The sequence below is a fragment of the Erythrolamprus reginae genome, chromosome 6, assembly GCF_031021105.1.
Source record: "Erythrolamprus reginae isolate rEryReg1 chromosome 6, rEryReg1.hap1, whole genome shotgun sequence".
Classification (NCBI taxonomy): Eukaryota; Metazoa; Chordata; class Lepidosauria; order Squamata; family Dipsadidae; genus Erythrolamprus; species Erythrolamprus reginae.
The window spans coordinates 38,968,168-38,991,786 of NC_091955.1; the positions used below are offsets into that span (position 1 = coordinate 38,968,168).

The 23,619-nt window shown below is 40.3% G+C and overlaps 1 protein-coding gene across 5 annotated transcripts in view; it reads left to right on the top strand.

The window, feature by feature from the left end:
* The window catches only part of ARID2 (AT-rich interaction domain 2), a 453,518-nt gene that overhangs the window by 428,546 nt on the left and 1,353 nt on the right, over nucleotides 1–23,619 (top strand). For all 5 annotated transcript variants that reach the window (XM_070755575.1, XM_070755576.1, XM_070755577.1 and 2 more), the window contains one exon: nucleotides 23,418–23,619. This exon is cut by the window's right edge and continues 1,353 nt beyond it. In XM_070755575.1, the coding sequence (XP_070611676.1) occupies nucleotides 23,418–23,562 (145 nt within the window). In that variant the 3' untranslated portion in view covers nucleotides 23,563–23,619. The remainder of the gene's footprint in view (nucleotides 1–23,417) is intronic.

The window sequence follows — 23,619 nt, forward strand, 5'->3', positions numbered from 1 at the left end:
CGTTCCCTGTGCCTTCACTCTTCCTGGTGCTGACAGCTGGAGGGATTGTGAAGGGAAAGTTTATGTTCGGATGGAGGCATCTGGTGGCAGGCCGGATAAATGGCCTTGGTGGGCCGTATCCCCACGGCACACCAGACCATGTCTCACGGCACACTAGTGTGCCCCGGCACACTGGTTGAAAAACACTGCTTTAACTAATGCAGGAAACAATGTTGAAGTTGCAAGAGCTTATTACAAATAACCACTTGGAATTAAAGTCGGACATTTCTAGACTAGAAAACAGGTTAGAGTTGGCACAAACTGCAACACAAAAGAATGAACAAAAAATTGTATCTGTAGAGAAAAAAACAGAACAAAATGAAAGAGGAATTGAATCTGTTGAGCAAAAAGTAACAGACTCCCACACAGAAATGGAAAATTCCCTGATCCAGTTGGAAATGGAGAGATCCTCATATTTTTTGAGATTCCAAAACATAATAGAAAAGGATAATGAAAACTTAGGGGAAATTATGTTAACGATTGTAGTTGGTATTTTACAGATTAGTCGTGAAGAAGCAATAACGGAGATCGATTAAACCTACAGAATCCAAACTATGCCCGTATACACCAACTGCCGAGGGAAGTCCATTTGAGACTCTTTAGACTGATCACCAGGGATAGAGTGTATGCTGCCTTGACAGAGGGAAGAGAACTTAACATTCTAAAGCAGATCCACAGAAGAGTACTAGAAAAGAGAAGAGATTATAAAAATCTAGCAGCACACTTAAACAAAAAAGACATCATATTCAGGTGGACTATCTCAGAAGGAATGACGATAGACTTAGAAGGTAGAAGATAAAAGTGGATACTCCCAAGAAGGCGCAAGAAATCTATGAACAATTAACAGGCTTGGAGCACGAACTAGAAAGTGGAGAAAGATTAGAGTCCAGCAAAGAAGATGAAATTGACTCCGATACACGAAGCGAAGGAAGAAAAGACGAAAAAAGGACAACTGAAGTGTTCTGCCGGGCTTCTCGGCACGAGCCCTCAGTGAAGTTCAAAGGTAGGAATTCAGACACACACAGATGTAAGTCAATAACACTGTTTTTTATTGAAAGTAAAATAGGAGCCAAGCGCACTTTTAGTCAGGCAAAATGCTCAACTTCAAAGCAACAGCCTTGAGTGCCGTGATGAACAATAAACAAACAAAAAGCAGATAACAAGCAGCTGTGAAGACGTCACAGCCACTTTCCTTCAAAAGTTCGCAAAGTCACAAACTTGACTATGATTTAGTCCAATAGTTCTGGAAACAGGTCAAGGAGAGTCCTTGTAGAATCCTGATACAAAATACATGTCCTCCTTTACCGAACAGATAAACTTCCACACCCAGAGGCCAGAACGCTGACTTATTTAATAGCAGCCCCAATTAGTCTAATTACACCCAGCCAAAGGGGATCTACCTTATTTCCTGTAGTATTTACGCAGTTGCTATTTCCTAGCAATTGCCCTGCGACTGCGTACATCAATGAATGTCTCTCCTTCTGAATCCAGTGATGATAACGATGATGAATCCCTCATGGGGCGACTACCTAATGGGCTGTCTGCCATTACCCCCTCTGAGGATTCCATTTCACTTCCACTATCTGCTTCAGACGCTTCGCTGTCAGAAGCAGTTGGCAGTAAACTGTCCTCTGACACTGGGAGAATTCACCCACATCCACCCCCACAGTCTTTGGGGCAGGAGCTGGCTCAGAGCCAACCACAACACAAAGAAAAGGATAAGGGCAGAGAGGAAGGAACTAAGACTAGGTCACAAACAGCAGCAGCAGTAAATAATTTTTTAAAAAACACCTTCAAACTAGATGTTTCCAGAAATCAAATTTATCTCAATAAATATTAATGGTCTTAACAATGCTTACAAAAGAAAAAAGTGTTTTCAAAATTACTCACTGAAAAAGCCCAAAATATTAGGAATACTCTAAATTGGGGGAGTTATACGCGTCATTAGATGAGAGAAAAAAGAGGTGTGGCCACCTATGTGAAAAAAAGAGTTAAAACCTAATGAAATAAGAGTAGACCTGAAGGATAGATATGTAATCACCGAAGTTGAGCTTAATGGATAGAAGGTCATATTAACTAATATTTATGCACCAAATCTAAAACAGAAACAATTTTACAAAAAGGTACATGAAATTCTTCTTCAAATTGATCCCAAAAATATCTCTATGATAGGGGACTATAATGGGTTAGTGGATCCAATTTTGGATTATAAAGCAGGGGGCGCAACTAAAACTAATAGAACAACCTCTGACAGCCTCAAAATGGGTGAGCAGTATGGTCGGGCAGTAGGAAAAGCAAGTAGGACGCTTGGCTGCATAGCTAGAGGTATAACAAGCAGGAAGAGGGAGATTGTGATCCCCTTATATAGAGCGCTGGTGAGACCACATTTGGAATACTGTGTTCAGTTCTGGAGACTTCACCTACAAAAAGATATTGACAAAATTGAACGGGTCCAAAGACGGGCTACAAGAATGGTGGAAGCATAAAACGTATCAGGAAAGACTTAATTAACTCAATCTGTATAGTCTGGAGGACAGAAGGAAAAGGAGGGACATGATCGAAACATTTAAATATGTTAAAGGGTTAAATAAGGTTCAGGAGGGAAGTGTTTTTAATAGGAAAGTGAACACAAGAACAAGGGGACACAATCTGAAGTTAGTTGGGGGAAAGATCAAAAGCAACGTGAGAAAATATTATTTCACTGAAAGAGTAGTAGATCCTTGGAACAAACTTCCAGCAGACGTGGTTGGTAAATCCACAGTAACTGAATTTAAACATGCCTGGGATAAACATATATCCATCCTAAGATAAAACACAGGAAATAGTATAAGGGCAGACTAGATGGACCATGAGGTCTTTTTCTGCCGTCAGTCTTCTACGTTTCTATGTTTCTAACCTTACCCTCCACATTTAACAAATTAGCAGATGAATTAGTGCTTATAGATATTTGGAGACTAAGTAATCCTAAAGAAACACAATTTACATTTTACTCTACACCTCACAACTCCTTTTCGAGAATAGACATGGCGGAGAGGGGCGGGGTCAAGGGCCGCGGCAGCACGGGGGTGCCTTCATTCCCTTGAGGACACCCCCGGATCCCCACCGTCCAGGGTTTCAGTTCTGCTGAACCGAACCCGATCCTCACTGAAGGGGAGGTGATGCAAGGGATGCTACTGGGGGCCTGGTTGGGGGTCGGCAACCTCCCCCCCCAGCAAACCAACCTGGTCTCATACTGGCGATGGTGTGAGGCCGACCAGGCAGCCATGTCTGAGCTGGCACTAGCCACGGGAGACAACGCAACGCAGGCGAGTGAAGAAGACCGGTGACATCTGGGAAGGGATAAATATAAGCATTGGCGAGGTGAAGAAACCTTAACCGGTGTGCTGGTGAGTTGGAGTGCTAAGGAAGCTAAATGGATTCGGCTGTGAAATTTACAATCGGGACCAGAAAAAGCTGAAAATAGATTGCAGCGGCTGCTCATGATGGTGGCATAAAGCAAGAGCATAGATCAGCAAAAATGCCTAACTTTCTCTCTTCTTCTTGAAGAGCTTCATAGCTGTTAAAGATGGAGTTTGGATCAGAGCTAATTTGGTATTCATTTCGATTATGGTGTTAGGGTTTCCCCCCCGAAATTGTTCCCTTCTAAGTGTGAGGAAAAGATGTATGGCTTTGGAGTTGACGTGTTTTTTGGAACTGATTCGCCATCTTAGATTTGAGAAGCAAGCACCATCCTGGATTCAAGAAGAAAGCATAGTGGGAAGTGGGAAGATTTGAATATGCAAAGGAGAAGCTGTGTAGAGCTGCTATCTAAGGACTTTTTAACAGAACAAACAACCACATCACATTTTGAGACTTGGGCGGAGAAGATCTGAAGCGGGAGTTTGTTATTTTACATTTTGCATTCTAGATTATTTTAAATCCATACAGTAACATTTCACAGTATGTTTAATAGATATGATAACATCCTAGGAAAAGAAGAAGAAAGGAAGAAGAAAAGGTGTTATTCTTAGAGCCACGGACGTGCTATTTGTTAAGAGACATTATACATTATACATTTAAAAGCTTAAATATATTAAATTATCGAACTTATTAGCAGATACACCTATGAGAAAAAATCTGACAATAATATGGATTTGATGATACTTGAGGATATTAATATCTTGATATTTGAGGATATTATCATGAGCGAAAGAACGCTTTGAATGATTAATATTATACTATATAAATGCTTGCTTTTCCTTTTTTTTCTCGTCAAGATGGTGATTATATGAAATTTGATAAGTTCAAAAAAATTTTTTTAAAGGGATATAATGTTAGAGGGAATGCATTTCGTTTTGGAGATCATAGGGTTTGCAAAAAGGGGAATTAATTAATATAATCAAAGATATTTTTGTTCTATATGATATTGGGTACAATGAAGTTTGACTAGAAAATAAATTAATTAGAAATTTAATCTTTCTTTTATTTTACTTTATACTTATAGAAATTCTTTCTTAAAAAAATAATAACAATAATGGGGAAAATTTAAACTTAGACATTAAGATATAAAATAAGATATAAAATAAGATAAATAAATATAAATATAAATATTGAAATACTGGAATTTGGAACTATTTAAATTAAGAATGGAATGGAATAGAGAGAGGGATGTTGTTTTTCTTTCTATTTCCTTTTATTTGTTATTTTTATTAGTGAAGAAGGCTGTTAAGGTTTATGAGAATCACAGGTTTATATGGAAATATATGGATGTACTATAAGCGATGGTACAAATATAAGAAACTAAGTGTAAATCTTGGGGACAGATAATAGATTTTTATAAGATGCAAGATATAAGATATATGTAGCATGAAATAAGTATTGAAAGCAGAAGTAATAATGAAATAATAGAATGAATTTACTGAGATAAGAAATGAACTGTTTTTTGACTTAAGCTATTTTCTAATGAAAAGATGTTATCAACTTTATAGACTTGAAACTATTAAAAATATGGATTGAAGAAGGGGAAGCTTTTCTTATTACCTATTGGGATCAATTTAAGTAGAATAGGGCATAAGAATTCCACTGCTTTTGCAGCGACAAACTTAGACTAAGGCATAAAAATTAGCTGAATATACAGCGTTATATTTATAATTAGATCCCGGTTGGATATTGGAGGGCTTTCTTCCTTCCCTTTAAATTTTTTTTTATGAATAATGATGGAGAAACTACCTTAGATATTTAAACTTTAGACAATGTGGATTATAAATTTTGAAGAACATATTATTAATTTTAGAAATGATATAAGCGTGCTCAGGATTAGGGAAGGGGAATTTTCTTTTTTATTCACTGGGACCAACAATTTAGACTAGGGTATAATGATTCCACTGGGTATGCAGCGATAAAACTAGACTAGGGCATGATGATTCAGCTGGGTAGGCAGTGTTAATTATAAAAGTTGACTCCGGTAGGCTATTCTTTCTTTTCTTTGTTTGGGTTGGAGGATTCTGTTGGTTATGTTCTTCTTTATAAAGTAACTTGAAAATTTTGCAAATTTTGGAAAATGCTATAAGGAGATAGGTGAAGAGGTTAATGAGAAGAAGAGGAAAGCTTTTTTTTTGCTCTTTCCTCCTCTTCCTTTTTATTTTTCTTCTTGCACTGTGCTTTGCTTTTTCTTGCTTTTTCTTTTCATTCTGTTGTGTCGTTACATCCACCTTATCTACTTAGTGTAATTTTCTATTTTCTGTCTTATATCTCTTTGTTTTCTTATTTTTTATAGATTTAATTCTATTTTATTTTTTTTAACTTATTTTTAATTTTTTATATAAAGGAATTAGTAATTAGGTTTGTAATTGGATTAATTTGGCAATATTTGGTGTTACTATTTGTTTTGTTTTTTTCCCCTTTGATTACGCTACCGCAAGATGTTTTCAAATGTTGTTTTCAGGGGTATTTTTTTAATAGGCACTAATTATCTGTAAAGGATATTGACTATACACGAAAATTGATATAGAAGCGGTTAGGACAGAGTTGAAATATTTTAAACTATTTAATTGGAGAAACTAAAATTTGGAACAGCTTAAATGGGATCTCAGCTAATAGTATATCTGTATAGCATTAAAAAACAGGGCAGCTATTTTTTATCCAGATGTTAAAAGTAAAGGTGGTAGCATTTGGCTTGTATAACATAACTTCCTGGAAATGATTTATTGTAAAGCAAGTGGATGTTGTTGTTATAGTTTTTACTGTAATGCAATTGGAGAGAAAAAATGAAAAAAATATTCTTTGAAAATAGACATGGCGTGTCTAAATAAAGGACTGTACAAAAAAATTAAATCAGTTGATATAGAATCAAACACATGAGTCAACCACAATCTGCTCAAGATAATATGGCAGGGAGAAATGAAGGAGTATAAGAGGTGTACGCTGTATACAGATCTGCTCCAGGATGAAAACTATATAGGAATGATTAAGAGAGAGAGAGACCTATTCTTAGTAGAAAATAAGAAACAACCCACCTCCATACAAATACTTTGGGATACACTAAAGGCATACGTGAGAGGCCTAACAATAGCTTATATGGTTAAAAAGTGAAAGGAGGAAAGGGAAGAATATAACCGACATTTAAATGAGATTAAAACTCTAGAAAGGAACTTACAATAAGAATCAACCAATAATAAGACTCTAAAATTGTTAAGGAAAGTCAGACACAAAGTAAATATTATCGATCAACAAGAACATGTTAGAAATATAAAGCAAACTAAACAAATATACTTTGAAACGGCTAACAAACCAGGCAGATGGCTCTATCAAAGATTAAAAAGAGTAAAAGTGATAGACTACTATATCAATTAGTAGATAAAAATGGACTGGTTCAACATACAGAACAACAGAAAAAAGAAATTACATTCGATTACTATAAAAACTTATACAAACAAGACCCAGTAAAAACCTCAATAACAACAAAATATCTAATTGAAAATAATACTATACAAATTGAAGATTCAGACAGACGAATGTTAAATGATAAGATCACCAACCAGGAACTCCAACAGTCCTTAAAAAGACAAAAGAACAAAAAAGGTCTGGACGGCTTCCCAGGCAAATTTTATAAAAAGATTAACGAAAATTTTGAACCTATCCTTATAGAGGTATATAATGAAATTCTAGAGCAAGCTAAAATACCGGACACAGGGAGGGAATCGTATATCACTGTAATTCCAAAAGAAGGGCTTGAGAAAGATAAAATACAGAACTATAGACCCATATCGTTGTTAAACTCAGACTACAAGATCTTTATGTTAATACTGGCAGAACGAGAAAAAAAAGTTTTACACAAAATAATAAATATAGGTCAAAGCGGTTTCTTACCACAAAGACAAATAAAACAACGCACTAGAACAGTTCTAGACATCCTGGAATATTGTGAGGTTCATCCAGGGAGGCAAATTGCTCTTGCCTTCCTGGATGCACAGAAGGCACTTGACAATGTCAGTTGGCAATATTTATTAGAAATAATTAGAGTTTTAAACTGGGTAACAATTTTGAAAATATTATTCACAATATATATCTACCCGTCAATCCACGATAAATCTATTCTCCATTGAAAGAAGGGTTTGCCAAGGTTGTCCAATGTCACCTCTTTTGTTTATTCTATCACAAGAGATAATACTAAACAAAATTAGGAACAATAAAAATATAAAAGGGATTAATATAAAGATGAAGAATATAAACAACAGGCATACACTGATGACATTGTACTCTTCCTAGAAGACCCAATAAATACAGGCCCAGAACTAATTAGGAAAATTGAGATATTTAGTGCATTTTGGGGACTAAAAATCAGTAAACAAAAAACTAAACTCATGACTAAAAATATGACCACAAAACAAGTAAAAGAACTAGAAAAAACAACAAACTGATAAGGTTAAATATTTAGGACTAACAATTACTAATAAGGTCTCATCTATCAAAAAAGATAATTACGAAAGACTCGCACAGGAAACTAAAACCAATCTTGAAAAATGGGGGAACTTGCAAATATCTTTTTTAGGCAGAATAGCAATAATTAAAATGAATATCTTTCCAAAATTTTTACATCTCTTTCAGACTGCTCCTATTAGTATAAATCAAAACTTCTTTAGGGAAATTAATAAAACCATTTCAAAATTTATCTGGCAAAACAAGAAACCTAGAATCAAATTTACATACCTTCAGGATAATAAAAATAGAGGGGGACTAGGACTTCCAGATCTCAAACTATACTATTACACAGCTGGCTTAACCTGGATAAAAGAGTGGATTAGTCTTTCGAGTAAAAGGGTGCTCACATTAGAAGGACAGATGGGCTGGCATGCCCATATTTGGAAGGTGAAACCAAATCACAATCAATATTCAATAAACATTTAATTAGAAAATCTTTATTAAATTTTTGGAATGAAATTAAAAAGAAACACTATACAAAAACTCCCAGAGCGTTATCCACCATAGAAGCTATTGTATACCTGAATCTGATCGATCCTACTTAAACCTTAAAATACAATGATATTTTACATCCAAACAGAGACCTAAGAACAAGGCAGGAATTGGAATTACAAAACAGTAAGATATTTTGTCTAAGGTGTTAGTTAAAGTATTAATACCAGGGGTGGCTTTATCTTTATTATATCTAGAATTTATTTGTAAGTATATACTGACAGGACATGAAGACAGATTAATAACCAAAATCTACCAACAACTTCTAGAACAGAAGATATAGTTAAGAATCTATGATTGCTTGCTCTAAAAACATTCAACATAACATACACTTAGCTGACTGGGAAAAAACATGGAACACTACATGCAAAATCACACTATTAGCTTTTATAGAAAAGAAAACTTTTATAAACTTTTATAGAAAAGAAAACCTTTATAAACTTTTTTACAGATTATTATTATTATTATTATTATTATTATTATTATTATTTATTAGATTTGTATGCCGCCCCTGTCTGAAGACTCGGGGCGGCTCACAACATAACAGTGATACAATGCATTACAAATCCAATAGTAAAAAAATTAAACCAATTAAAAACATTGATAACATAATAAAATCCCTAACTACACAATCATACACATTCAATCCAGTCCATCATACAATAAGGTGAAAAACATAACAAAATGGGGGGTGGTAATTATCTGCACGCCTGGTGACAAAGGTGGGTCTTCAGCATTTTACGGAAGGCGAGAAGGGTGGGGGCTGTTTGAATCTCTGGAGGGAGTTGATTCCAGAGGGCTGGGGTCGCCACAGAGAAGGCTCTTTCCCTGGGCCCCGGCAGCGACCATTGTTTAGTCGACAGGACCCGGAGAAGGCCAACTCTGTGGGACCTAATCGGCCGCTGATATTCGTGCGGCAGAAGGCGGTCCCGGAGGTATTCTGGTCCAATGCCATGTAGGGCTTTATAGGTCATAACCAACACTTTGAATTGTGACCGGAAACTGATTGGCAGCCAGTGCAGTGTTGATGACATGGGCATACCCATGATTGCTATCACAGACGCATTCTGCACGATCTGAAGTTTCCGAACACTTTTCAGAGGTAGCCCCATGTAGAGAGCATTGCAGTAGTCAAACTCGAGGTGATGAGGGCATAAGTGACTGTGAGCAGTGACTCCCTGTCCAAATAGGGCCGCAACTGGTGCACCAGGCGAACCTGGGCAATTATATCTCCTCGCCACAACTGAAAGATGATGTTCCAATGTCAACTGTGGATCGAGGAGGACGCCCAAGTTGCGAAACCTCTCCGAGGGGGTCAATAATTCCCCCCCCGGGTAATGGACGGACAGATGGAATTGTCCTTGGGAGGCAAAATCCTCAGCCACTCTGTCTTGTCAGGGTTGAGTTTGAGCCTGTTGACACCCATCCAGACCCTAACAGCCTCCAGGCACCGGCACATCACTTCCACTGCTTCACCAACTGGACATGGAGTAGAGATGTATAACTGGGTATCATCAGCATACAGGATAAACCCCTGTCCCGGGCCCACCAGAGATCATCCATTAGCGCGACCAAAGCAATTTCCATGCTGTAGCTGGGCCTGAATCCTGACTGTTGAGGGCCTAGATAATCGGTTTCTTCCAAGGACCGCTGGAGCTGGAGCGACACCACCTTCTCGACAACCTTCCCCATAAAGGGAAGGCTAGAGATTGGACGATAGTTATTAAGTACGGCTGGGTCCAGGGAAGGCTTCTTGAAGAGGGGGCGCACGAGTGCCTCCTTGTAGGGAGCCAGGAAGGAGCCTCCCTAAGGAAGCGTTGACAATCTCCTGGACCCAGCTCCGTGTCACCTCTCTGCTGCAGCCAAGAGGGACACAGATCCAGCAAACAGTTGGCGGAACTCACAGCTCCAATGGCCTTGTCCACTTCATCAGGTGTCACCAGGTCAAACTCCTCCCAGACAGATGGACAAGGACGGGCCCCAGTCACCTCGACTGACTCGTTGTCAGTCGACACTGCTATCCAATCGAAGTCAAGGTCTGTCCGGATCTGAGCGACTTTATAGAGTGAAAAACAAGTTAAAGTCCTTGGCACTGCTCTACAAGGGCTCCCCAGCCCCCCCCCCATTAAGAAGGGAGTGGCTCACCTGAAACAGAGCAGCCAGGCAGGATTCCGCTTATGCGATCAAGGCGGCATGATATGTGCATCTTGCTGCCTTGAGCACCACTTTGTAAGTCTTAATATGAGCTCTTACAACTATTCGATCGGATTCGGATTTATTCTTCCTCCATCGCTTCTCTAGACGTCTCTTCTGGCGTTTCAACACCCAGAGCTCTTCAGTGAACCAAGGAGCTCTTCGGGATCTAGTGCTACAGAGAGGTCGCAAGGGCGCAATTCGGTCAAGAGCCTCCATTGCCGCCCTGTTCCAGGCCATAGCAAGAGACTCCGCCGAGCTGTGTATGAGTGAATCCGGTAAAACCCCAAGCGCCCTCTGAAAACCTTTTGGATCTGTCTGGGGTGGAACCACCTAGTCAGTTCCGCCTCCCTGTGGGGAAGGATTGGAGCCTTGAAGTCAAGCCACAGCAGAAGATGGTACATGCCCCCATCAAGACTTGCAAAGATTTATCCGAAACTGAATGACCCCTACTGGAAATGTAAGAAACGGACTTTCTTTCACATATGATTCTGCCCCAAAATTCAAATGTTTGGAAAAATGCTCATAGATGGCTTAGAAAAATTACAAAAGAAAAGATAAAGTTTACATCAGAAAGTATGTTTCTAGGAATTTGGAAAAAAACAATACCTCCTAAAAATGTTATATCTCATGACGCTTATAATTCTCGCGGTAAGAATCTATTGCACAAATGTGGACAAAAGATCAGATCCCACCCGAAAATTTAATTATATAAAAAATATATAGATGTGTGGAAATGGACCAAATGATGAATGCAATTAAAGGAACGAAAAGTAAAGAAAACAATGAGATGGGGCAAAATGGCATGAATGGATCTGCAACAAAAATTAACTTTAACAATACAGATTATCAGTGTACATAAACAGAAAGAAACAGAAAGAAAAAGAATTAAACAAAAAAACCCAGTATAAAAATATAAAGACACATAAAAACAATGTTTAATTATTCATTGCTATAAAGCAAAGATTATCTTTGCTTGTTATAAATATATAAGTACACTGCATAGAGTTCAATTTAAGATAATGTGTCGAATTGACAATTTAACAGGTAACCGACACAGAGTATGAACTGTTTAGAAATGTACATATGCTATTATTTTTTATTTTTTCATTTTTAAAATCAATAAAAATATTTTTTTTAAAGATCTCACATGGTTGGCCTTCTCTGGGTCCCATTGACTAAGCAATGCAGGTTGGTGGGGCTGCGGGGATGGGCTTTCTCTGTGTCTTTTTTTTTTTGCAATTTTTTTTTCTTGCACGCATTAATTGATTTTACATTGTTTCCTTTGGGAAACATTGTTTTGTCTTACGAACTTTTCGCCTTACAAACCTCCTCCTGGAACCAATTAAGTTCGTAAGATGAGGTATTACTGTATATGACACAGTACTGTTAAAGATGTTTATTTTGATATGTATATTGAAAAATGAAAAATGAAAATTTTAAAAAAGAAAGAAGAATTAATAAATTACTGCTCATGATGAAATATGAAGGATAAACCTTTTTTTTATTGTTTAATGGTGTATTTAGTGGAAAAACAGATATGGAAGAAAGGTAAAATAAATTAGAGTGAAATAAAATGGCAAGAGAAAGCAAAAATTGATACCCTGAATGAAAAGTCATTATCGAATAGCAAGTCTTATCTGCTGTTTCATAATGGTTTGCAAAGAGTTCTCTAAGCAATTTACAGAGTCAGTATATTTCCCCCAACAATCTGGGTCCTGATTTTACTGACCTTGGGAGGATGGAAGGCTGAATCAATATTAAAATGGTCAGGATGGAAGGAATAGGACTTCTGGCAGCAGGGCCGCCATCAGGAATTTTGGGACCGCATACAGCCTAAGTGTCTGCCCCCCCTCCTGGCCATTTTAAAACTACTGCCCCCCAAATCCCATGCCATGCCACCATGGCCACACACCCTGGGCAAGCCCTCCCCCGGCCCTCTGAGGTCAAACACAGCCCTGATGTGGCCCCCTGGCCTAGAGGCTAAATCCTATGAACAAGGGCTAAGAGAACGAGTATGTTTAGCTCAATAAATAGAAAACTGAGGGGGAATATAATAGTAGTTTCCCAATCCTTAAAGGGCTGCCACAGAGCAGATGGCATCTATTTATTCTCCATGCCACCTGAAGATAGTACAAGAAGCAATGGGCGGAACCTCACCAAGAAGAAATGCAATCTGGAAATAAGGAAAAACTTGGGACTGGGCGGCATAGAAATAAATAAATAAATAATCAATCAATCAATCAATCAATCAATCAATCCCTTCTTTTTTATTAAAAGAATTTAATAATTTAAAAAAACCAAAATCCATTACTATTAAAGCTAAAACAACCAGCAAAACTATTAATAAAGACAGGTGAGGGCTGGGTGATTTACCATATGCTTTAAATCAAGAGTCACTTCTCTCTCTCTCTCTCTCTCTTTTCTGTCATTCTCTGCCTCAATCATTTTCTCATTTCTCTTTTTTTCTCCCCTTTTTTCTATCATTTCTCTCTCTTCCTTTGACTCTTCTCTCTCTTTCTTCCTCTCTTTTACTCTCTTCCTTCCTCTCTCATCTCTTGCTTTCTTCCTCTCTCTCACTCTCTTCCTTCCTCTCTCATCTTTCTTTCTTTCCTTCTCTCTCTCTTTCTCCATCTTGCTTTCTTCCTCACTCACTCTCTTCCTTCCTCTCTCATCTCTTTCTTTCTTTCTCTCTCTCTATCTTGCTTTCTTCCTCTCTCTCACTCTCTTCCTTCCTCTTTCATCTCTTTCTTTCTCTCTCTCTCTTTCTCTCTCTTGCTTTCTTCCTCTCTCTCACTCTCTTCCTTCCTCTCTAATCTCTCTCTCTCTTCCTTCCTCTCTCTCTCTCTCTCTCTTGCTTTCTTCTTCTCTCTCACTCTCTTCCTTCCTCTCTCATCTCTCTCTCTTTCTCTATCTTGCTTTCTTCCTCTCTCACTCTCTTCCTTCCTCTCTCATCTCTCTCTTTCTCTCTCTCTCTTTCTCTATCTTGCTTTCTTCCTCTCTCTCACTCCCTTCCTCTCTCATCTTTCTTTCTCTCTCTCTCTCTTTCTCTATCTTGCTTTCTTCCTCTCTCTCTCTTTCTCTCTCTCTTTCTCTATCTTGCTTTCTTCCTTTCTCTCTCTCTCTCTCTTTCTCTACCTTGCTTTTTTCCTCTCTCTCATTCTCTTCCTTCCTCTCTCATCTCTCTCTCTCTCTTTCTTTCTCTCTTTCTCTATCTTGCTTTCTTCCTCTCTCTCACTCTCTTCCTTCCTCTCATCTCTTTCTTTCTCTCTCTTTCTCTCTCTTGCTTTCTTCCTCTCTCTCATTCTCTTCCTTCCTCTCTCATCTCTCTCTCTCTCTCTCTTTCTTTCTCTCTCTCTTTCTCTATCTTGCTTTCTTCTCTCTCACTCCCTTCCTCTCTCATCTCTTTCTTTCTTTCTCTCTCTCTTTGTCTATCTTACTTTCTTCCTCTCTCTTTCTTTCTCTCTCTCTCTTTCTTTCTCTATCTTGCTTTCTTCCTCTCACTCTCTTCCTTCCTCTCTCATCTCTTTCTTTCTTTCTCTCTTTCTCTATCTCTCCCCCTCTTTCTCTCTCTCTCTTTTTCTCACTTTCCCTCTCTTGTTTTCCCTCTCGCTCTCTCTTGCTTTCTCTCTCACACTCTTTCTCTCTTGTTTTCTTTCTCTCACTCTTTCTCTCATTCTCTCTCTCTTGCTATCTCTTTCTCTCCCCCTATTTCTCTCTCTCTCTCTTTCTCACACTCTTTCTCTCTATCTTGTTCTGTCGTCGCTCTCACTCTCTCTCGTTCTCCGGAGGCTGGCAAAAATGATATTCAATGTCGGGCGCGCGGGCCGACGCGTGCTCTCCCCATCCCCCTGCTGCCAGCCCGCCCGGAACATTCAAAGTAAGAAAAACCTTCGCTCTTACTTTGAATGTTCCGGGCGGGCTGGCAGGGAGATGGGGAGAGTGTGCGTCGGCCCGCCGGAGCTGAGCGATTCTGCTGGCGATGGGTGAGGCGAAGGCGGCGGGCCGCTTTAGGGCTCCTGCGGCGCCTCGGCCGCGCTCCGTCCTAGGGGAGGCGGGGCCCTGGCGTTTCTCCGACCTCCGGCTATTGCTCCTGCCTCGGCAGGGGTGGCCTCCTCCGGCACGAGGGTGGGCATTTTGCCCCCCCGTTCCGCCTCGTCCGCCTGGCTCCCTCCTCACGCGAGGCACAAGGGTCACGCCGGAACATGCCCACGGCCCTGGCCGCGGCCTTGCTTGAGAGCTGAAGGCAGGAAATGGCGGGGCTCGACGGGAGGGCCGCGCCGGGGGCGAGAATGAGCTTCACGTTTCTGCCTCCTCGCATCCCGGTGATTCTTCAGCCCTTCAAACCCAATGGGTTCTTTATTTATTTACTCATTGGACTCATATTTATTTATTTATTTATTAATAGAGTTGAAAGGGACCGTTAGGTCATCGAGTCCAATCCCCTGCCTGAGCAGGAAACCCTACAGCACCCCAGCCAAATGGAAGTCCAATCTCCTCTTGAAGGTGTCCAGAGTTGGGGAGTTCACCACCTCCCCTGGCAGGCAGTTCCATTGGTTGATCGCTCTGACCGTCAGGAAGTTCTTCCTTATTTCCAGGTTGAATCTCTCCTTGGTCAGCTTCCAACCATTGTTCCTTGTCCGGCCCTCTGGTGCCCTGGGGAATAAAGAGATCCCCTCCTCACCGTGGCAACCCCTCAAGTATCTGTAAACTGCTATCATGTCCCCTCTAGACCTTCTTTTTTCTAGGCTGTCCATACCCAGTTCTCTCAATCTCTCTTCGTAAGTCTTGGTTTCGAGTCCCCTAATCATTTTGGTTGCTCTTTTTTGCACCTTCTCCAGAGTTTCGATGTCTTTTTTGTAGTGAGGTGACCAAAATTGGATGCAGTACTCCAGGTGGGGTCTGACCAGGGCATAGTAGAGTGGTATTAGTACTTCCCTGGTCTTGGAGCGTATTCCTCTGTTGATGCAGCTTAGGATTGAGTTGGCTTTTTTGGCTGCTGCTGCACATTGCTGACTCATGTTTAGTTGATTGTCCACCAAGACTCCAAGATCTTTTTCGCAGTCACTACTGCTGAGTGGGGTATCTCCCAGGCTGTATGTATGTCTAGGGTTCTTTTTGCCGAGGTGGAGGACTCTGCATTTGTCGGTGTTGAACCTCATTTTGTTGGTATGGACCCACTGTGATAGTCTGTCTAGGTCTTCTTGTACTCTGAGCCTGTCCTCAAGGGTGTTGGCTACCCCCGCCAGCTTGGTGTCATCTGCAAATTTTATTAGTTCCCCTTTTATTCCCTCGTCCAGGTCGTTGATGAAGATGTTAAAGAGTACAGGACCCGGGACAGAGCCCTGTGGTACTCCACTGTCTACTTTTTTCCATGTGGATTTGGTGCCGTTGAGGACAACTCGTTGGGTGCGGTTGGTCAGCCAACTGTTTATCCATCTACATGTGTAGTAATCTACTCCATTTTTTTCTAGTTTGTGGATTAGGAGATTGTGGTCGACTTTATCGAAAGCCTTACTGAAGTCCAAGTATATGAGGTCCACTGAGTTGCGTTGGTCAACTGACTTGGTTATGGTGTTGAAAAATGATATGAGGTTGGTTTGGCATGATTTGTTTCTGATGAATCCGTGCTGGCTATTGGATATGATGTTGTTTGTTTCTAGGAAGTGGGTAAGTTGTTTATTGATTATTTTCTCCAGTATTTTTCCAGGTATAGAAGTCAGACTGATTGGTCTGTAGTTGCCTGGGTCGGTCTTTTTGCCTTTTTTGTGGATGGGGACTACGTCAGCTCGCTTCCAGTCTTCCGGTAGGTCTCCAGTGATCCAGGATATTTGGTAGATGAGGAGGAGTGGTTCCGCTATGGTGTCTGCCAATTCTTTTAGGACTTTGGGGTGAAGTCCATCTGGCCCTGGTGATTTGTATTCGTTGAGTTCCCTCAGGTAGTCCCTCACTGTGCTTTTGTCTATGTTGAGTTCGGTTCTGGGGCAGTTTGTTGCAGTTAAATTGCAGATTGGTTGGAGGGAGGTTCCCTTTTGTGTGAAGACTGATGCAAAGTAGGCGTTGAGTAGCTGTGCTTGGTCATTGCTGTCTGTGATTTCTCTACCCTCTTCGTTTTTTAGTGTGACGATTGTTTCTTTGATTTTCTTCTTATTGTTGATGTGTTGGAAGAATCTTTTTTTGTTGTCTTTGACTTCCGCTGCAAGGTGTTGTTCATATTGTGCCTTTGCTGTTTTTATTTTTTGTTTGCAGGAACTGGCTGTTTGCTGATATTCCGCTTTGGTTATGAGTCCTTCTTTCCATTGTTTGTACTTAGCTTTTTTTTCCTTTTATGTCGTCTGCGAGGGCTTTGTTTAGCCATGTGGGTTTAGTTTTGGTTTTCCTGTTTTTCCTTTTCATGGGGATTGCGTTGTTTTGGGCGTCTATGATGCTGTTTTTAAGGATCGCCCAGGCTTCCTGAGTGGTTTTTCCTTCTAAGAGTTCGTTCCAGGGGCATTGTTCAAGGTTCGCTCTGAGCTTGTTAAAGTCCGCTTTTCTGAAGTCTGGGACTGTAGTGGTGTTGGGTATAGTAGCTAGTGATTGCACTATGTTGAATTTGAGGATGACGTGGTCGCTCTCTCCCAGTTTCCCTTCTTCTTCTGTTCCCTCTATTGTTTCTTCCCTGTTTGTTAGTATTAGGTCTAATATAGCATTCCCTCTGGTTCCTGGGTTAGAAAGTTGTCAGCTAGACTGGAAAGAAATTTGGCAGACTTTCCGCTTGGTGCTGAGTTAGTTTTCCAGTTGATGTCTGGGTAGTTGAAGTCCCCCATTATTGTCATGCTGTGTTTGTTGCATATGTCTGTTAGTTGGCTCGGGGCGGATTACAACATTTCAATAAAAATACAATATATAAAACACAAATTAATAGAAATAATTCAGTTAAAATTATCTTAAAAAGCGAAACATTTAAGAATCAAAACATCCACATGCCGGCTGTCCCGGATGAGGCGAGTGCCCAGCCGCCCAAGCCTCGTTCCCAAATGGATTTTTTTACACAGAAGGCTGCTTAGGAAAGAAACAAAATTTAACACAAGCGCAACTAACGTTTGCAAATGGCTTTTTTTTTGAGCGACTGGGATGATTGACTTGTAAAAGGAATTGGGGTGCAAAAGCAAACTACTCGTGCCGGCCCAGGCCCGGATGAGGCGAGCTGCTCACTGGGCACAAATTACTGCAGGCGCCAGGAGGCCGGCTGGCAAAACCGGGCCCCCCTCATTTTTCAATTTGGCCAGGCCCCTGATGCCACTCCCAGTAGTACCGGCCTATCGGCGGCCCTGTCTGGCAGTGTGAGCAGAGTTAGCCTGCAATACTACATTCTAACCCCTGCTCCCCCAAGGCTCTTGATAGTCAATTATCAATCACTTTTTCAGCAACTATTTGAATTTGCAGTAATGCTGAACAAATGGCACATGATCAGTCCTTAAAGTTCAGCACCCCTGCAATCACATGATCACAATTTGGGCGCTTGGCAATGCAATTTATGTGTCTCGCAATCTCATTATCATCATTTTGCGACTTTTTCTGATGACTTGCCACAAACAAAGTAAATGTGGAAGCCAGCACGGAAGGTCTGAATTTGGTCTGATTAACTACATCTGCCTAGCCTCTATTACACATGCTTGCCCCGCTACACATTGACCATACCACAGCAGCCCTTTCTATGCTAAGCACCACCTGCTCACATTTACATCATACTACAATACCCCCTTCCCATCCAGGCACACTTCATAGCATTCACCCACCTGCTGGCCTGATTGCAAACTTCCTGGCACATGCAGCTTTCCACTGGTTTTGCCATGCACTTTTGCTTGTTGAAAACTGGTAGGTAGTCTCAAATTTACAATCATATGAAATTCTCACTTAACAAAACGCCTCAGCAGAAGGGACTGCCAGGTTTGTTATAGTTAAACAATATGGTCACATGATGTCATGATTTACAACCCCATCGCTTATAATAGCAAATGTAGCTTAAGAATGTGTGAATGCATTACTTTAAAAGTGCATGTGGTAATACAAGCATGTGGTAGAATACAGGAAATAATATAAGGGTAGACTAGATGGATCATGAGGTTTTTTTCTGCTCTCAATCTTCAATATTTCTATGAGAGAAAGATTTGTTTATTTTATTATTTATTAATTGGATTTATATGCCACCCCTCTCCGAGGACTCGGGGTGGCTTACAACATATAAAAGAAACAATAATGTACAATAAGCTAAATCAAATTAATTAAAACTACATAAACTATCTAAAACCCCTGGTTATATTAAAAATCAATAATACCCATTCAAACAACAACCATGCAATCATTTGTTGGCCAGGGACTAATATTTAATCACCCCAAACCTGGTGACATAAATGAGTCTTAAGATTCTTGTGGAAGGCAAGGAGGGTGGGAGCAGTGATTCCAGAGGGCTCTTCCCCTTGCCTCTTCCCCTTGGCCGCGCCAAATGACATTGTCTAGTTGACAGGACTTGGAGAAGGCCGACTCTGTGGGATCTAACCGGTCACTGGGACTCATACGACAGAAAGCAGTCCCGCAAGTAATCTGGCCCAATGCCACATAGGCTCCATTACCAACACCTTGAACTGTGTCAATGAAAAAAAGGCTGCCTATAGGAGGTATAAAGAGTCTGGAAGTATAGCTGATAGAGAGGTGTATAAAATGAGACAGAAGGAGGCGAAACAGATAATACATGCTGCTAAAGCCTCAAAAGAGGAAGAAATTGCCAAATCTGTAAAGAAGGGGGATAAAACCTTCTTCAGATATATTAGTGATAGGAAGAAGAAAAACTGCAGCATCACGAAGCTTAGTACCGGGAATAATACATGCATTGATGGGAATAAGGAGATCGCTGACCATTTCAATAGCTACTTCTGTTCAGTTTTCTCAAAAGACACCTTACATAATAATACTATAGAGGGATATAGCATTGCTTCCAGCTGTACGGATTCAGCTCCAGTGATCTTAGAAGCCGATGTCTTAGAAGAACTTGAACGATTAAAGATAAATAAGGCAATGGGTCCAGATGGCATCCACCCCAGAGTTCTTAAAGAACTCACATCTGTCCTTGCTACCCCCCTGACTGATTTGTTTAACCAATCCCTGTTAACAGGAGATGTTCCTGAGGATTGGAGAATGGCCAGTGTTGTGCCTATCCACAAGAAGGGCAGTAGAGAAGAAGCTGGTAACTATAGGCCAGTTAGCTTGACATCAGTTATAGTTAAAATGTTGGAGACTCTACTCAAAAAGAGGATAAATCAGTACCTAAAAAACAATAACTTATTGGACCCAAATCAGCATGGCTTTACTGAAGGCAAATCATGTCAGACTAATCTCATCGATTTCTTTGACTATGTCACAAAGGTATTGGATGAAGGTGATGCCGTGGATATTGCCTATCTGGACTTCAGCAAAGCCTTTGATACGGTTCCACATAAGGAGCTGATAGATAAATTAGTGAAGATTGGACTTAATCCCTGGATAGTTCAGTGGATTTCAAGCTGGCTGAAGCATAGACATCAGAGAGTTATTGTTAATGGCGAGTATTCTGAGCAAAGACAGGTTACAAGCGGTGTGCCACAAGGGTCTGTTCTGGGTCCTATTCTTTTTAATATGTTTGTGAGTGACATAGGGGAAGGTTTGGTAGGGAAGGTTTGCCTATTTGCCGATGACTCTAAAGTGTGCAATAGGGTTGATATTCCTGGAGGGGTCTGTAATATGGTAAATGATTTAGCTTTACTAGATAAATGGTCAAAGCAATGGAAATTGCAGTTTAATGTTTCCAAATGTAAAATAATGCACTTGGGGAAAAGGAATCCTCAATCTGAGTATTGCATTGGCAGTTCTGTGTTAGCAAAAACTTCAGAAGATAAGGATTTAGGGGTAGTGATTTCTGACAGCCTCAAAATGGGTGAGCAGTGTGGTCGGGCAGTAGGAAAAGCAAGTAGGATGCTTGGCTGCATAGCTAGAGGTATAACAAGCAGGAAGAGGGAGATTGTGATCCCCTTATATAGAGCGCTGGTGAGACCACATTTGGAATACTGTGTTCAGTTCTGGAGACCTCACCTACAAAAAGATATTGACAAAATTGAACGGGTCCAAAGACGGGCTACAAGAATGGTGGAAGGTCTTAAGCATAAAACGTATCAGGAAAGACTTAATGAACTCAATCTGTATATTCTGGAGGACAGAAGGAAAAGGGGGGACATGATCGAAACATTTAAATATGTTAAAGGGCTAAATAAGGTTCAGGAAGGAAGTGTTTTTAATAGGAAAGTGAACACAAGAACAAGGGGACACAATCTGAAGTTAGTTGGGGGAAAGATCAAAAGCAACGTGAGAAAATATTATTTCACTGAAAGAGTAGTAGATCCTTGGAACAAACTTCCAGCAGACGTGGTTGGTAAATCCACAGTAACTGAATTTAAACATGCCTGGGATAAACATATATCCATCCTAAGATAAAAAACAGTAAATATTATAAGGGCAGACTAGATGGACCATGAGGTCTTTTTCTGCCGTCAGTCTTCTATGTTTCTATGTCCAGAAACTAATTGGTAACCAATGCAGTCCACGGAGTGTTGGAGAAACATGGGCATGCTTAGGAAGGCCCATGATCGCTTGTGCGGCTGCATTTTGTATGATTTGTAGTTTCCGAACACTCTTCAAATGTAGCCCCATGTAAAGAGCATTGCAATAGTCGAATCTCAAGGTGATAAGGGCATGAGTGACTGTGAGTAGGGACTCTCTGTCTAAATAGGGCCACAAATGTTGCACTTGGCAGACCTGGACAAATGCCCCCCTCACCACAGCTGAAAAATGATGGTCCAAATTCAGCTGTGGATTGAGGAGGATGCCCAACTTGTGGACCCTATCTGAGGGGATCAAAAGCCTCCCCCAGGGTGATGGACGGACTGGTGGAAATGTCCTTGGGAGGAGAACCCACAGCGACTCCATCTTATCAGGGTTGAGTTTGAGCCTGTTAACACCCATCCAGACCCTAACAGCCTCCAGGCACTGGCACATTAGTTCCACTGCTTCACGGGGTGGAGATCTGTACCTGAGTATCCTCAGCATACTGATGATATCTCGCCCTGTGTCCTTGGATGATCTCACCCAGTGGTTTCATGTAGATACTAAACAGCAGGGAGGGAAAGACTGACCCCTGAGGGACCCCACAAGGGAGGGACCTAGGGATTGACTTCCGACCCCCTGCTGACACCGACTGTGACCAGCCAGAGAAGTAGAAAGAGAACCACCGTAAAATGGTGCCTCCTCCTATTTAAAGTCGCTGAGAGGTCAAGAAGCACCAGGATAGAGGATAAACCCCTATCCCGGGCTTGCCAGAGATCATCCATCAGTGCGACCAAAGCAGTTTCCATGCTGTAACCGGGTCTGAATCCTGACTGTTGAGTGTCCAGATAATCGGCTTCATCCAAGAACCGCTGGAGCAATACCACCTTCTCAATAACCTGGCTGATGAATGAATGTGGATTCCATAAAAATATTGAATGGTGGTATATAAGACATATTTTACCTCTATTTTTCAATTGGTTTTGTACCCTTCATTTCTTATGGAAAAATCTATGTTTAATCTCAGAACAATCAGTTTTGATTGGAACACTATAATCAGTTTTCAGTTTTTTTCAGAATTAAGTTCCTAAAAACAACTGAATCTGTTAAAGAATGGATAGATCCATGCAATCTGGAGGAGAACTGAACATGTACCTGTAACAGAAAATTTTTCAAATACCGTATTTTTCGATGTATAAGACACACATTTTTCCTCCCTAAAAGAGGTTGATAATTAGGGTGCATCTTATACTCTGTAGCTTTTTTTTGCCCCAGCCCTAACTAGCTGCTAATGATCTTCTCAGCTCTTACCTTACAGGCTCTTTCATTGAATAATGTTTTCCAAGCCCTAAGTCTTTGCAGGGTTTTTTCCATTGCTCTACTTGCTCAGACTGTTTCTTTCCAGGTGTTAATGATGTTCCCAGCTCTTACTGGCTTGCAAGCTCTTTCATTGTTACTCTCTCAGAATAAAAAAAAATTAAGCCCTTAACCAGGGGATAAAATAATGTGCTGAAGCTGACCAGACTAAGGACGCTAGCCAGATGAATACCTGGTAAGCAGATTCTTTTCCCTATTTTCCTCCCCAAAAACTAAGGTATGTCTTATATTCCGGTGCGTCTTATACTCCGAAAAATATGGTATGGTACCTGAACATATTTTTATTATTTTCAGCGCTACATTTTAGGTAGGGAAAATCCAAATAAGATAATTTATTAGGAATTAGCAAAGTCAAAACACTGCATTAGTACTTTATACTGTAATGCACACTAGCTTAATACTTCAATTAGAAACATCAAGAATTGGCCAAATCACATTGATTTATCTTAGTTCTTCTCAAGCAAAGCAGCATGTTTACTCAAGTATCAAGGAGCTTTGAAGAAGCACTTGAATTGAAACTTTATTAGGCAAAGTGACTGTTCAGAGTTTGCTAATGTTTTTCTAATTTGTAAAACCCAGAGTATGGAATTTTCTGAAGAAAATGTAGTGTTAGGAGAAAGCGCATGTAGCATTTTAGAGCACTTTTATCTTGCTGAGAAATTGTTTAGACATTTTGTTATCTATAAATCTCTAAAATATAAAGAATGCTATAAAACCCTGATAAATTACTTGTTCTTCTCTTTTAGGTTGCTAAAGAGACACGAAAACCATCTATCAGTGCTTGCCCTCAGTAATATGGAAGCTTCCTCCACCCTTGCCAAATGCCTTTATGAACTTAATTTTACAGTTCAAAGTAAAGAACAAGGCAAAGACTTGAGTGTCCTGCAGTAAACAAAGTCCCACGTGTATATATAGGGACAGAAATAGTCAAATACATTTCAAATACTG